Source organism: Elgaria multicarinata, chromosome 9, assembly GCF_023053635.1.
Source record: "Elgaria multicarinata webbii isolate HBS135686 ecotype San Diego chromosome 9, rElgMul1.1.pri, whole genome shotgun sequence".
NCBI lineage: Eukaryota > Metazoa > Chordata > Lepidosauria > Squamata > Anguidae > Elgaria > Elgaria multicarinata.
Genome location: NC_086179.1, coordinates 60,694,983 through 60,708,857, shown reverse-complemented (window position 1 = coordinate 60,708,857; position 13,875 = coordinate 60,694,983). Strand labels below are relative to the sequence as shown.

At 40.3% G+C, this 13,875-nt stretch overlaps 1 protein-coding gene across 1 annotated transcript in view; it reads right to left on the bottom strand.

Annotated features, from left to right (window-relative positions):
- The window catches only part of ADAMTS20 (ADAM metallopeptidase with thrombospondin type 1 motif 20), a 94,327-nt gene that overhangs the window by 34,870 nt on the left and 45,582 nt on the right, over window positions 1-13,875 (bottom strand). The window contains exons 17-27 of the mRNA XM_063133983.1: window positions 13,150-13,316; window positions 12,927-13,056; window positions 11,989-12,115; window positions 11,382-11,592; window positions 10,323-10,487; window positions 7,861-8,025; window positions 6,897-7,019; window positions 6,668-6,775; window positions 5,289-5,453; window positions 4,754-5,044; window positions 848-1,009 (exon numbers count right to left, since the gene is read on the bottom strand). Coding sequence (XP_062990053.1) covers window positions 848-1,009; window positions 4,754-5,044; window positions 5,289-5,453; window positions 6,668-6,775; window positions 6,897-7,019; window positions 7,861-8,025; window positions 10,323-10,487; window positions 11,382-11,592; window positions 11,989-12,115; window positions 12,927-13,056; window positions 13,150-13,316 — 1,814 coding nt within the window. The remainder of the gene's footprint in view (window positions 1-847; window positions 1,010-4,753; window positions 5,045-5,288; window positions 5,454-6,667; window positions 6,776-6,896; window positions 7,020-7,860; window positions 8,026-10,322; window positions 10,488-11,381; window positions 11,593-11,988; window positions 12,116-12,926; window positions 13,057-13,149; window positions 13,317-13,875) is intronic.

The following is a 13,875-nucleotide window of genomic DNA, read 5'->3' as shown; positions in this document are numbered from 1 at the left end:
GATCAACAACCTACTGACAGTGTATCCTATACATGATTACTCAGAAGCAAGCTGCATTGAGTTCAATGGGACTTTACTTCCATGTTTAGGGAGTACATATGCATAGGATTGCAGGCTGAATGTGTGAATCAAGGTTCAGTTTAGATGTAGGTATATCAAGAAAGGCTAGATTAGATTTGATAAGAAATTATTATTTTGCTGAGAGTATACTGCTGTCTGGAAATTGTCTTATGTTGAACTGAAAGGCATACAGCATTAGTATAAATAAATATAATTTTATTCATTTTCCTGAACCAAGGCCTTAGCTAGATGGGGCAAAAACCCTGGGCAATCCCCGGGATCGTCCCTGTGCATCCACATGACGCACAGGGGATCCTGGGATCAGGGCGGGATGATCCCTCCCTTGCCCGGGAATCTCGCCCTACACTTTAGGCCCACTTTTTCCGCGGTCCCAGGTTGAGCTCAAGACCGCAGAACGTGTGTGAGGGCGTCATGGTTTGTCACAGTTCCTCGTGGTTCCTCGCAAGGAGCCAGGACCCGTGCACAGGGTGCAGAGCTCCTAAGGAGCAGTGCACCCATCGGGGTGGGAGTGGGATGAGCAGGGAATTTTTTTTTAAAAAAACCCACCTTACCTTTTGCACACGAGCACTCATGTGCATCTTCTTCTTTAAGAAAAAAAACACAAATTGGCGGGCGCAACGCCTCTCCCTCTGAAGTCATCACGCGCCACGTGTGAACAGAAGGGGAGATCTCGCAATAAAAATATCGCAAGATCTTCACCCCTCCATCCCGCTAGACCGGTAGGTCTAGCTAAGGCCTAAGACAGAAAAACAAAATGTCATCTTACTTCTCCCCAGCTCCCATAGTTCCATCTTGGACAGGGACCAGAATCACAATGGCTTGAGTCTGGTGGTTTCAATGTCTCATCACAGTAGCTTGCACTTCTTCCATCCTCATCTTGGCACACTACAACCCGGCGGTGGAATCCGCCAGCACAAGTACTTGAGCACTAGGAAGACAATAAACACACACACGTATGTGCACTGCACTAGTTGTGTGGACACTGCAAAATATACTATGATGCATTGAAAACTCCAAAAGTTTAGGACCTAGATGTTTGCACTGAAATAGAAATAGAAGAGTCAGGCTTCCCCCATCATATTCCCACCATTGTTTTAAAGAAGGACGTTGGAACAGATCACTACATGGGAAGAGCAGCTTCAGAAGATACGACCAACCTCAGCATACGTTTGGGGGTATTCCTAAAAACCTCAGGAGATACAAAATCCATGCCAAGCCACTGTTGTGTGTATGAGAACATTTACCAATTAGATTTTACCATATATTTAGGTAAAACAAGTCCCTAGTGTAGCCCAGCAGTTTGCCACTTGAGGGAAGTAGCAGTATGAGGATCTGCATGGCAAATTGCACTGCTACTTTTTCTACTGCACCCAGTGGCACAGCTAGGTAATTTTAGGTAACTTTAGCTAACTATTATCAGCCCTCACAATTGGTAATGCTGGCTAGGTCTGGTGGGAGTTGTAGGCCAAAACAACTGGAAGGCTGCCAGCTGCCCATCCTTGCCCTACATTCTCCCCAATTTAGATGGTAATGTGTGTCTTCCTCTCCAGAACATCCCCTCCCCCACAAAGGTGGCTGGGGACATTTTTTGGCAGGGTGTCATAGAAGGTCATGCATGGTAGGGAGAAAGTGGCTACGGAGATATTTTTCTCCCTCTCTCATAATGCTAGATTCCAGAGTCATCCTATTAAGCTGACTGGTGGGAGATTCTGGACAGATAAAAGGAAGCACCTCTTCATACTAAACTGTGGAAATCGCTACCACAAGATGTAGTGATGGCCACCAGCTTGGATAGATTTTAAAGGAGATATAGGCCTTAGCTAGACCTACCTGAAAGTCCACGATGGAGGAGGGAAGATCTCGCATTGTGATTAACGTGCGATCCCTCCCCCCATTTATACATGAGGCGCGACGACCTCAGGAAGAGAGGGGTCGCGCCTGCCCCGCCATTTTTTGTTTTTAAAGAAGATGCAGCACACAAACGCTCATGCGCTGAAGGTAAGTGGGTTGTTTTAAATTTTAATTACTTCCCCCACTCTTCCCACCGTACTCCCAATGGGCGCAGCACTCCTGGAATCGCACAGAACCGGTCAAACCATGGCAACGGGCCACATGTTCCGCGGTCTCAGGCTCAGCCCGAGACCACAGAAAAAGTGGGCCCAAAGGGTAGGGCGATATCCCGGGGCAAGGGAGGGATGATCCTGCCCTGATCCCGGGATCCCCTGTGCATCATGTGGACGCACAGGGACGATCCCGGGGTTCGCCCCGTGATAAAGCCCAGTCTAGTTAAGACCTAAGTCCTGGAAGATATTCCTGGAAGATAAGGGCTATCAATGAGTACTGGTCATGATGGCTATATATTATCTCCAGTATTGCCTATGTACACAAGTTGCTGAGGAACACTAGTGGGAAGGTGCTATTGCACCTATCTCCTGACTGTCGGCTTCCCAAAGGCATATGGCTGGCTTCCATAGGAACAGTATGCTGGACTAAGACATTTGGCCAGATCCAGCAGGGCTCTTCTTTATAAATAAATAATAAAAAAGTAAATCCTTCAGACTACCTCATATTTTACAGAGGGTGATAGCAGCAGGTATGCAGTAGATCTTTTAAACATAGCAATGTGGGCTCTGGACGGCCAAGGTCTGTGGCTAGTGGCACCACTGCCTGCATCTCTTGCACTGCTTCCTGTGTTATCCCGGCCTTACTACTTCTATTCTCTTTTCTTGCCCTTCCTCCTGAGCTGTTACTATTTCTGACATTACTAGTTAGATAGTTGCTTTAGTGGCTATGTGCAGTCTCCCTTATTCCAGACTTTAACTGAACAGTTGCCCTTTAAAACCCAAACAGAGAAAAACATGGGAAAGATGGTGTGATGAATGAGGCAGTGGAGGTAGTGGGAGAAGGAAGTGGGCTGGAAACAGAATCATAGAATCATAGAATAGTAGAGTTGGAAGGGGCTTATAAGGCCATCAAGTCCAACCCCCTGCTCAATGCAGGAAGGAATCCACCCTAAAGCATCCCTGACAGATGGCTGCCCAGCTGCCTCTTGGATGCTTCTAGCGTGGGAGAGCCCATGACCTCCCTAGGTAACTACTTCCATTATCGTACTGCTCTAACAGTCAGAAAGTTTTTCCTGATGTGCAGCTAGAATCTGACTTCCTGTAACTTGAGCCCATATTCCGTGTCCTGCACTCTGGGATGATAGAGAAGAGATCCTGGCTCTCCTCTGTGTGACAACCTTTCAAGTATCTGAAGAATGCTCTCATGTCTCCCCTCAATCTTCTCTTCTCCAGGCTAAACGTGCCCAGTTCTTCCAGACTCTCCTAATAGGGCTTTGTTTCCAGAACCCTGATCATCCTCATTGCCCTCCTCTGAACCCTCTCCAGCTTGTCTGCATCCTTCTTGAAGTGCCATGTCAAAAACTGGATGCAATACTCAAGATAAGGCCTAACCAGTGCCGAATAGAGGGGAACCAGTACCTCAAGCGATTTGGAAACTATTAATGCAGCCCAAAATAGCATTTGCTTTTTTTTTTTTTTTTTTTTGCAGCCACATCACACTGTTGGCTCATGTTCAGCTTGTGATCTACAACAATTCCAAGATCCTTCTCATTTGTAGTATTGCTGAGCCAATACACAAGCAAGTCAGTGCAGATGGACTAGCAAGGATTCTCTCAAAAGTTATTAATAATACTTCAACAGCTACCTATGTAAGTATGGTAAGAGCAATTCAGAAATGATCATTTGCATTACAAATGTATGCACCACAGTTATTTTTGACTGTCCTTCTTAGTACCCCACCTGCCCATTTAAAATCAATTTGGGGCCTAATACCAGAGCTGCTAAAAGGGTGACTCATACGAAAAATGAGGATGAACAAACTTTTAATGTAAAATCACAACCATGTTGTTGTTGTTGTTAATACACATAAAATCCAACCACTGGAAGTTTTAAATATAATTGAGGCATTCAGTAGGCCAAGAGAAGTACCGAAGGACAAAATTAAAAATAATTCCCATATAGGTGTTGACAATCTACACACTCACACCTATATGGTGTTGGATCCTGGAATGGATCTTGGTTATGTTTTCCATTGCTTTGTTAATTGCTGAGGATCTGGAAGAACAGAAGACTCAGCAGAAACTTAAAGGTCAACTCTACACCTGGACATTGAGTGTCATAATTGAAGAATTGTCTAACTGATTGTCTTCAATTAAGGGTTGCAAGGAGTTGCATCATTGTACAGGTTGTCCATAAAAGTAAATGTGTTTTCATGTTCTACTACTTCCATGTCCCTTACCCAACTTGATGTGAGCTGTATTGACTGACCGTTTGTAAGTATTTGTATCTGTACTGCCATAACTAAATTATATATTTATTTGCCAGTAAAAGGTTTATTTTAACCTACATGAATCTTTGTCTTAATTCACGTCTTTGCTGACTTGGCTGAGAACCGCTGCAACCTCTGCTAGTCTCTGGAAGGCCCAGACAGAGACTTAACACAAAAGGTTATGTGCCAGAATCCCAGTCTGTGCCGTAACTAATCAGCTTCTAAAGCCATAACTCAACATATGGCTCATGGCATATTATAAATAAAAGTTGAACAGCAACAAAATCATATGAATGTTTTGACAATGATACACATGATTAACAGACAGCAAACGACTTACTGCTCCCCATGGCCCTGTTCTCCACTGGTTTCCTTGAGGAGAGTGGTGGTTCCTTGGGTTTATACTGTCATGTGAATGATGGACCTTGTCTATTGGAGGATAATCTTGACGGCTTGGATGTTCATGTATATCCGGGATATGGCGATAAACTGGCTGGCAGGGAGGCATGTTACATTCTTGTTCTTTTGCAGGTTGGCCTTCGGGATCACAGTAATTCTCATCAATTTGTTGATGGTGGTTGACACAGACAACTTGCCTTGTTACTATTCCATTACCACATGTAACTGTGCACTGACCAAAAATTAACCCAACATTTATGTGACACAACAAAACATGAAAAATTGATAACCATTGATAACTATTTTTTTTACAATTACAATTAGCAATTATCTACATGTGGAAAATAAAAGGCCAGAATAGCTCCATGCATGCCTCTTCAGAAGTTAAACACAATAAGTTTTTCAACCAAGGTGTATATTTAGGCATTAGTATGATATAGGAAAATAAAAACGTAATAAAAAGACATAATATTTACAGGTGACCAACTTCCAGCTTGCCAAACACCACAGGGACTAAAGCAGCTTGAAAGTTCTTCTGGCCTGGGCAGATGTGCACAAAACGATTCTTCTGCTACTCCTCCTTGACCATCCCGGCAGCTGACATAGCGAGCTCGATTTCCTCTTCCACAAGATGCAGAACACTGCAAAAATGAAACCCAAATCATACTGGCCCAACTAAACATAAGCACATACTCATGAAATTTGTTATGTGTGCTATTTTATATGCCTTTAGTTAGGGTTGGCAGGTTGGGCAATTGACCACCTATTGTTTGACAATAGACAAATATTATCAGAATTCATTAAAGCCAAGAATGTCACTGTGTAGGTGGCAGCTTACCCTCCCACCCCACACCATGTGTCATTTGTTAGGGCCAGAGTGAGGGCCATTTGGTCACTACCCCCTACTGCAGTCAGGCAAACCTGCCATCACAGCGAACCATCTCCTACTGTTGAACAACAATAGAACATTGTTCGAATAGAGTTAAAGCTTTAAAAATATTTTATCAATTTTTTTTGATCAGCCAAATCCTTACTGCCCTCCTTCAATCCTGTAAACTAAGTAGCTATTAGAAAAACATGGTTCATACCTTGTTCAATAAGACATCGAGACATGTCCATTGTCTTAAAATTTCATGAAGGATCTTAAATGCTATGGATTTGACTGAGATTTAGTTGTGTGCAACTGGGCTAGTGGAAGCGTACTCCCCCCTCCACTGCAGCTTTCCAGCCCCCTGAAAATGCTACACAGAGGGCCAGGGTTGCTGCTGAATAGGGTGGACTGTGGTGTGGGGCAGTCCCACAAAATTGGGCAAATACACCTTCCGTAAGCAGAGCTTCACTCAGAGAAGTTGACTCCACCTGATTTGTGGCGATGCCTTCTTTGTCCCATACTACAGCACACCCATATACCATTTACATGCACCTACATCTGGATCCATCACAGAGTCTCTGCAAGCTACTAGATTTCAGTTTTAAACCCCAAAGCGCATTAGAAAGCCTATGGGGGGGGGGGGGGGGAATAAAGACACACTTAATCACAAAGAGCTCTGCATGCATATTCAAATCCAAGTAGCAGTGAATTGGAGTAGTTTCCTTATGTAGAGGAAATCAGTCATCTGGAAATTTAGGTTGAGTCAGCAATTCAATGTCCAAAAGAATAAATGAATTATTTGTTGACAAGGGATGGGGCAGCTTTCTTATCCAGAGCAAGTTATACTTCCCTGTTGATGTTTTTAGAGTAAAGAATTTTTGAAAATGAGAAGTACCTTTTTATGTACACAGGATATAAAACAGGAAAATGGCTTTTCATATTCGACTACAAAATTGCTATGACCCTTCCTGAAATATTACTCACTGGAGTCCATGATCCATATCTCCATTGAGTTGCTTTGTCAATATGGATGACAGGAAGTGATGTTGGCCAAAGCTTGATAGTCTCTGGACAAGCCAACATCTCACATACCTTTGGGGAGAAAGAACATTTTGGAAACCTTAGATGGTTCTAAGGATGAGGGCAGAGCAGAAGCAAATTCTCTTTAAACAAATTCAAATTAAGCACTGTCTTTATCTCTTGTTTTGCTTACTTGGCTGTCTTTCGGACGAGTAGCAGCAGTGCATTCTCTGTTATTATCGAAAATAGCTCCATAAACGCCAGCAACACATTCGACCGCACGCACCTGATATCCATGTCCACATGTAACAGAGCACTAAATGCAAACAATTCCATAGGAACAGAACAGCCTTAAGCATAGCATCACTATCAACACAAATGATGTTTGCACCGACAATATAGGGGGTGGGGTAACCTTGTCACTCCTCTTCTTAAATTTCTACATTGGCTTCCTTTCATGCTTCATGTGACTCTGAAGGTTCCCCCAAGTTTTCTACCGTCTTGGGCTCTGACTACATCTCTTCCGCCCTCCCTCTGCCACCCATTCTCATACCTTTCACTCTGCTCAAGCTTATCTGCCATCAGCCCTTTTGGCATTCCGGTCATTCTCAGTCATATTGCTAAGACATTTTTCCATAAGACATTTTAATGGTTTGTACTTTGAAATAGGATTGGAAGAATGATATTCTAGGATACAATCCTATGCATATACAGACAGAGAAAAAAGGCCTACGCTTGCCATTATCCGCCAACCAGCATGGGGCATGTAGGCCTTTTTTCCTATCTAAACATGCATAGGATTGTGCCCTTAATTGTGTATTATGCCAGTTATGTCTTTTATTTTATTTTTTAATTTATGAATTAAAAATTATTTTATGTGTTATTATTTTTTTTAAAAAATTACATTATAATTTTATTATTATTTTTAAAAAATTACATTATAAACTGTTCTGGGACATTAATTATTAATAGTGTAATATAAATAAATAAAGGAAATTTTAAAAAATCTTAGAACAGCCTCCTTAGAACATGCCTCCTCCATATGTTCCTCAAAGTCTTTTCTTCAAGCCTTCTTGAGTCCTTCTGAGCTGGTTTAGGAGGATGCTGTATAGTGGATATTAGGTAAGAATATTATGTAAGAATTTCTTCATACTCACTACTCCCCAGGGTCCCACTTGCCAAGCTGCACATTCATTAAGTTCACATGCTCTCACTGAATCTGGTATAGAGTTTGGATTGCAGAAAATGTCTTCTAGTTGGTCGTTGTTCAGCTGACACCAAACTTGTCGATGCCTTGTTCCCTTCCCACAAGTGACAGGGCACTGCACGGTTAGAGCATCAGAAATGGCAAATGAATTGAAACCATTTTATAGCACCACTTTCTCCAACAAAGCTACAATAGTTATGATAAAATCTGCATAACTGGGGAAAAACTATTATTAATAGAATCTTCATTCAATGCTTCATTTCTCACACCAAGGGCAAATTACAAGCTCTGATAATGGTATAAAAATAAATAAATGACCTTCTAAATGACAAGGTTTTATTGAAACAATGGATGTTTGGGCTCAGGTAGCTCATTTTCTCTTCCCCACCCCATTGGTTTTTTTAAAAAAATCCAAATACATTCATTCACACAAATCACAATGCTTTAGCTGAGCACATGTGTAGCATGTCTAAGGTTGCTAATCTTGTGGCCTATGCCTGTTCAAATAATTAATAAGTAGCCTTCAGCAGTTTTGAAAAGCCTGAATGGAGTCCATTCTTCCCTTCCGTAACAGCTCATAGCTTGTTATTTTATTCATTACCATAATAGCACAGATCTTCCTTCTTCTATTGTACAAAGAACAGTTTGCCAGCTTTTGCCGAAGTTTTGAAAGAGTTTTCCAAAGTGTTAGTGCAATGACCGGGAAAGGAACACCATAATAGTTCCTTCTTGTTAGTCTTGGAGCCATCCAGCTGTGGGTTATATCTCCTCCTACCAGTGGAGGCTGGTCACACCAATTTAGGTAGGGCTGTGAATCCATTCTGGGTTTTTGTCAGGACTGGCAAGCACTCTAAAAGAGCTATCCAAGGTGCTGGAGCCTATCCCCAAAATGGCAGACTCTTTGGAGAGTATTACCTGCGGCCCTTTAAAGGGTATTATTATTTTGTGGTACTATAGCCCCTTATAGTAAAGTAGCTATTGGAATGTCCACTAAGGGAACCTTTAGATACCCCATGGCCTGCTGTTCTAGGGTATAAAAACTTCTGGACAAAATTGTTAGATGTTCTGCTATTAAGGGTACAGCCCATTTTTATTTTACTATGTCATTAAAAGGTACTTGACAAGGAATATCTTCCTTTACTGTTTGCACAAAATCTTTCTGGGGAAAAGCAGGTAAAAAGCTCTGAAGATGGGAGGGGTTGCTCTGTGAAGGCCCTAGGGGAAGTCCGTATTTGATCCTGAAAGGCTTGGCAAACTGAATCAGCATTATTGTCCAAGGCTCCTTCTGAAGCTGAGAGGGAATAGCTATTTTGCTCCCTCTAGTGGCTTTCACTACTATTGTTCTCAGAGCAGATCCTGGAAAATGACACCAATTTTGGAGCATCCCAAGGAAGTTGACAGGCTCCCAAAATGGCAGACTCATTGGAGAGTGTTATGTCTTGACCATCTGCAAGGAGGATACTTTGGCTGAGTGGACTGAGAATTGTCCATTGCAGCAACTGCCAGAGTTAATGGGATTTACTATCAACAGAATCTGACTTTTCACTGCCTTAGCAGAGCTTTTGGAGGTGATACTCTGTAAGAGTTTCCCACGCTGATAAGGAAGTTGCTGCCAGATAGTTTTTAATAGTCCTCATATGCTTCCTTTTTTGTTGTGATCAGGCTTATGGACTCATTTTCCCTTTGGAGAGAGCCGTTGGAGAGATTATGAAAAGAGGGGAGGAAGTGAGAATATGAAATTACAGAATGGCTGGAAAAAAGAAAGATAAAAAGAAGGAAAGAAATCATAACATAGGCAAGATGCTTAAGAGGTATTTAGGAGGGCCTGAGTTAAGCAGAAAAAAAGAGGAAAGACTAGTTTCTGCTCTGAGCAAAGGCAGGGAGAGAGGAAAGTTGAAAGAACTAAGTTACATGGTTCATGCCTTCTGAGCAAGAGGTATAACCTACAGTTAGATACCTCCTCATATTAATAGGAGAAACTCTGGGGTATGACCAACCCTAATTTTCTGATGTAAGTGTATGCCAGGGCCTGTTTAGGCCATCCAACCTACTTTCCCATCCATCACCAAGATCTCCAGTAAATGTAAAAGTAAATGTAAACACCTACCTTGATGTTTATTAATATTGGTATGGCAGTGCCCACGTCCATGACAGTTACACACTATGTTCCACAGATAGTGTCTGTTTTTGTTTATATTTTATGCTTTTTATGGTTTTAAATTTTGTATATTTGTTTTTAATGTTCACTGTTTTTAACTTTTGTAAACCGCCCATAGAGGGCTATGGGGTGGTATATAAATGTAATAAATAATAATAAATAATAATAATGTTGGGCCAGATAATGGCCACTACATAAACTTAATATTTATTTCAAAGTCAAATAGCAATGTGAAATCAATCGGCATGTATTACCTCACTCCAGTCGCTAACAGTCCAACTGGGGCACAAGAACTCATTGCAGCTCTCAGTAACAATCTTTGGAATTTCATGACATTCTCTGTCTGCAAGCCGACGGCCAATGTTGTTCATACAAAAAGCTTCTCTAGTTCTTGCACCTCGTCCACAGCTCCTAGAACACTGATTTATTGAGAAAGCAACAAACAAACAAGAAATCTATCGTTATTAAATACATATAAAATATAATCAAGGCAGATTAAGGAATCTAAGCACAGATGAAATCACGGTCTTCTCTGGTTGCATCTACACCAAATTCAGATTGAGATAAATTGAGCATCTTATTTCCCAACTGCATAAGCTAGATAATAATCAGGACTTGGACATTATCAGACTTTGAATTATTTCTCAATGGAACCGTTTATTTAAAATGGATCAAGAAAGAGCCCAGTATCTACACACATTCTCTTTTGCTTCATTGAGAAGTTCATTTACCGAATTACATTTTCAAACTACGCCTACAGCATTCTTGGATGGAAAGTTAGGCAACTTCCAAGAAATCTATGGCTCTCCATTTGGGAATGCTAGAGTATATCTCACATTATTTACTGTGCTGACCTTTATATCAAAACCATAGGAAGATGTTCTTGGGACAAATTTTGGCACCTTTGCAGGGTAAAAATATCTATGTGAAGATTTACTGGTTACTTTCAATCCCTATGTTATATATAAAACAGCTTTGAAACATATCCATGCAGTCACTTTAAAAACATTATTGCAGCAGACTGTGCAAGTGATCTGACTCGTATTTTACGTTCTGCTATTACATAATATTTTAAGTTATGTTCTTTGTAATGGCTATTAGTCACATACAATAACTTATCTGACTGACCATTAAGTATAAACAATTGAGATTTGACAATTTTTTAAAAAAAATCTTATCCTTGAAAGTATCGGCTACTTTATGCAAAAATGTAACTTTGTTTATATATACAAAAATAAACTAAGACTGCAGCACATACATTACTGCAAAAACAAATCATAAAAGTACAAGATTGTACTTTTGTATGTGTGTACCTCTGACCATCCTGTGTAATGCCAGCTTGTTTGAAGACAGTCTCCATGACAGGCTTCTCGGGTTGATGGTTTCTGCTGATCAGCACAGTATTTATCATCAACTGGAACATTCAGTCCCTTTGAAACAGAGTACTTCATACAGTGGATGTCTAAAGACCGAAACCCTGGACCACACCGAGTTGAGCACTCACTTTTGCCAAGGTTATGCCACCTATAAGTATAAACTATTATATAAAACTAAATATGTTTTAGTGTGTAAAGGTAACCTAAATTATGAAGGTATCCAAATAGCATAGGGAGCAAACAAAACAAAAATTAAGCTTATTTGTTACTTTTTAATAGTGCAATTCAAGAAACACCGAGTTAAGACATTTTAGAACCACTTAAATAAATTGAATGAAAAGTCCAAATGCAGTGAATTAAATGAATTTGTGAATCACACATCATAAATTACTTCAACTTTTAATAATCAATCGAAAATATATAGAAATTTGAGTAAATGTGTTAAATAAATCCTAATCTACGCATACATTTTATAAATGTACATCAACCAAAGAAAGAGTACTGAAAATCAGCCTACTTATAACCACTTTCTTCTTATCTTTACCTTAATTCACATTCTGTGTTACACTGTTCTGTTACAGCTGTGGGAAGTGTTATGTGCTCACATCTTTGGTCAGACACCACCAAATGATCACTCCTTCGTATGCACTTAACCTTCCTCCTGCGAAGGCCTTAAATAGAATATTTAGAAAAAAATTAAGCAGCATTTTTAGAAGAACAAGATGGCAGAAGATGCTATTTTGCTTTTTATTTAAAAATTAGCTTAATCTCATCAATGCTTTCCATTTTAGTTTCCCTCCTCTCCTTCCTTGCTGTGTTCATTTTGAAGAAGAAAAGTTCCAAACATGTGGCAAATGAGGTCCAAGGACACTTAGAGGTTGCTATACAGCACAGCTTATAGCTGCCATCAGAAGCTGTTCCAGAGACATGATCCTTACATTCATCTCTCCCTGCAAAAAGAGACCTGTCTTGGTAATCATTAATAGAGGCTCTCTCATCCCCTGGTCACAAGTGGGAAAAGTGCCAATCTACCTAAACAGACTTTGGGTTGCAAGTAATTAAATGTTTGACAACATGTTGAGAAGCTTTATAAAATACTCCAGAGACTCCCAGGGTTGTCTTGTCCATAATAAACTTGCAAAGTGTAATTTATTCAACAGATTTTTCTTTGCATGGAAATTTCATAAATAAAAGAGTATTTTCCAAACATTTGGGATATACCGGGCTAGAAACATCATTTCTATTCATGTTTTCAAGATTGTTTTTCAAGCTAGGGGATTGATAACTAGAATTTGCTTATGTTTTTAACTGTAAAACCATTAAGCTGAAAATTATAAAGTTAACATATCAACGTTTGACCTATTGCTATATACAATACTGTAGTCAAACCGCATCTAGCTCAACAAGAAATACAGTATGACAGTTTATGACAATAACTTCTGTAATATCTTAAACATCACATCAGGAAGAAAATGAAAATACCTTGACACATTTTGTTGCAGTCTTGCCAAAGTCCATACGAGTCCCAGGTAAACAGATCATTCCCCTCATCAACAGGAATATTGAATGAATAACGAACATCGGGGCTGTGTAAATTCCCCACACACAACACCTAAACAAAGATTTTAAAACTGTTTTTCAATGAATTTTCCCTTACTTCTGTTGTATAAGCAATGTTAATGCTTATTATTCATTAAAGATTCACCTGCAAAAGTATGTCTTCTTCAAGCCGACCAGTACTATTTATTCTCTCTACAGTGTTGTTTGAACCACTGTACTCAAAATCAGCGCCATACATACTGATTTCTTTTTTAGACAGGCTTACAACAAAATTTCCATTCAGGAAGAAATTCCCTTGAGTATTTGATAATGCTGTAACAATGTTAACAGAGACAATAATCATTAGTGCATCTTTACTTCATGCTTACTTGAAACTTTCACGGATTAAAATATTCGGTACAGAGTTCTTTTAAAAACACACATCAATGAATCTGATGACATTAACAACATACTTCCATTCATCTGTCATTATTTGTGTACATTCTTCTGTATACTGGCAAGCAATACAAAATAGCAGTATCACATTATTTCCTGAAGTAGTAGAACTCCCTTACAAGGGCCTTACATGTTAATTGAGCAAAGGTGGATGCACAAGATTACTGGGAAGTGCTGGGGTTCCGTGAGATTACTGGAAAATGAAAATACATGACTGGCCATGTGCATGAATGGGAGAAGCCTACAATGAACAGCTGTGTGCATACACGCTTACACGGTACTGAGACACCCTGTGCATACACTGGCTTTCCCTGCACAGATGCAGAGGGTCTGATGCTGGGGCTTGGAATCAGCAGTGCAGTCCCAATAAGTCCATGGAAACCCCTTCACATCATTAATGCATAAGTGAGGCTCAGATGAGAGGACTTAAGTGTGG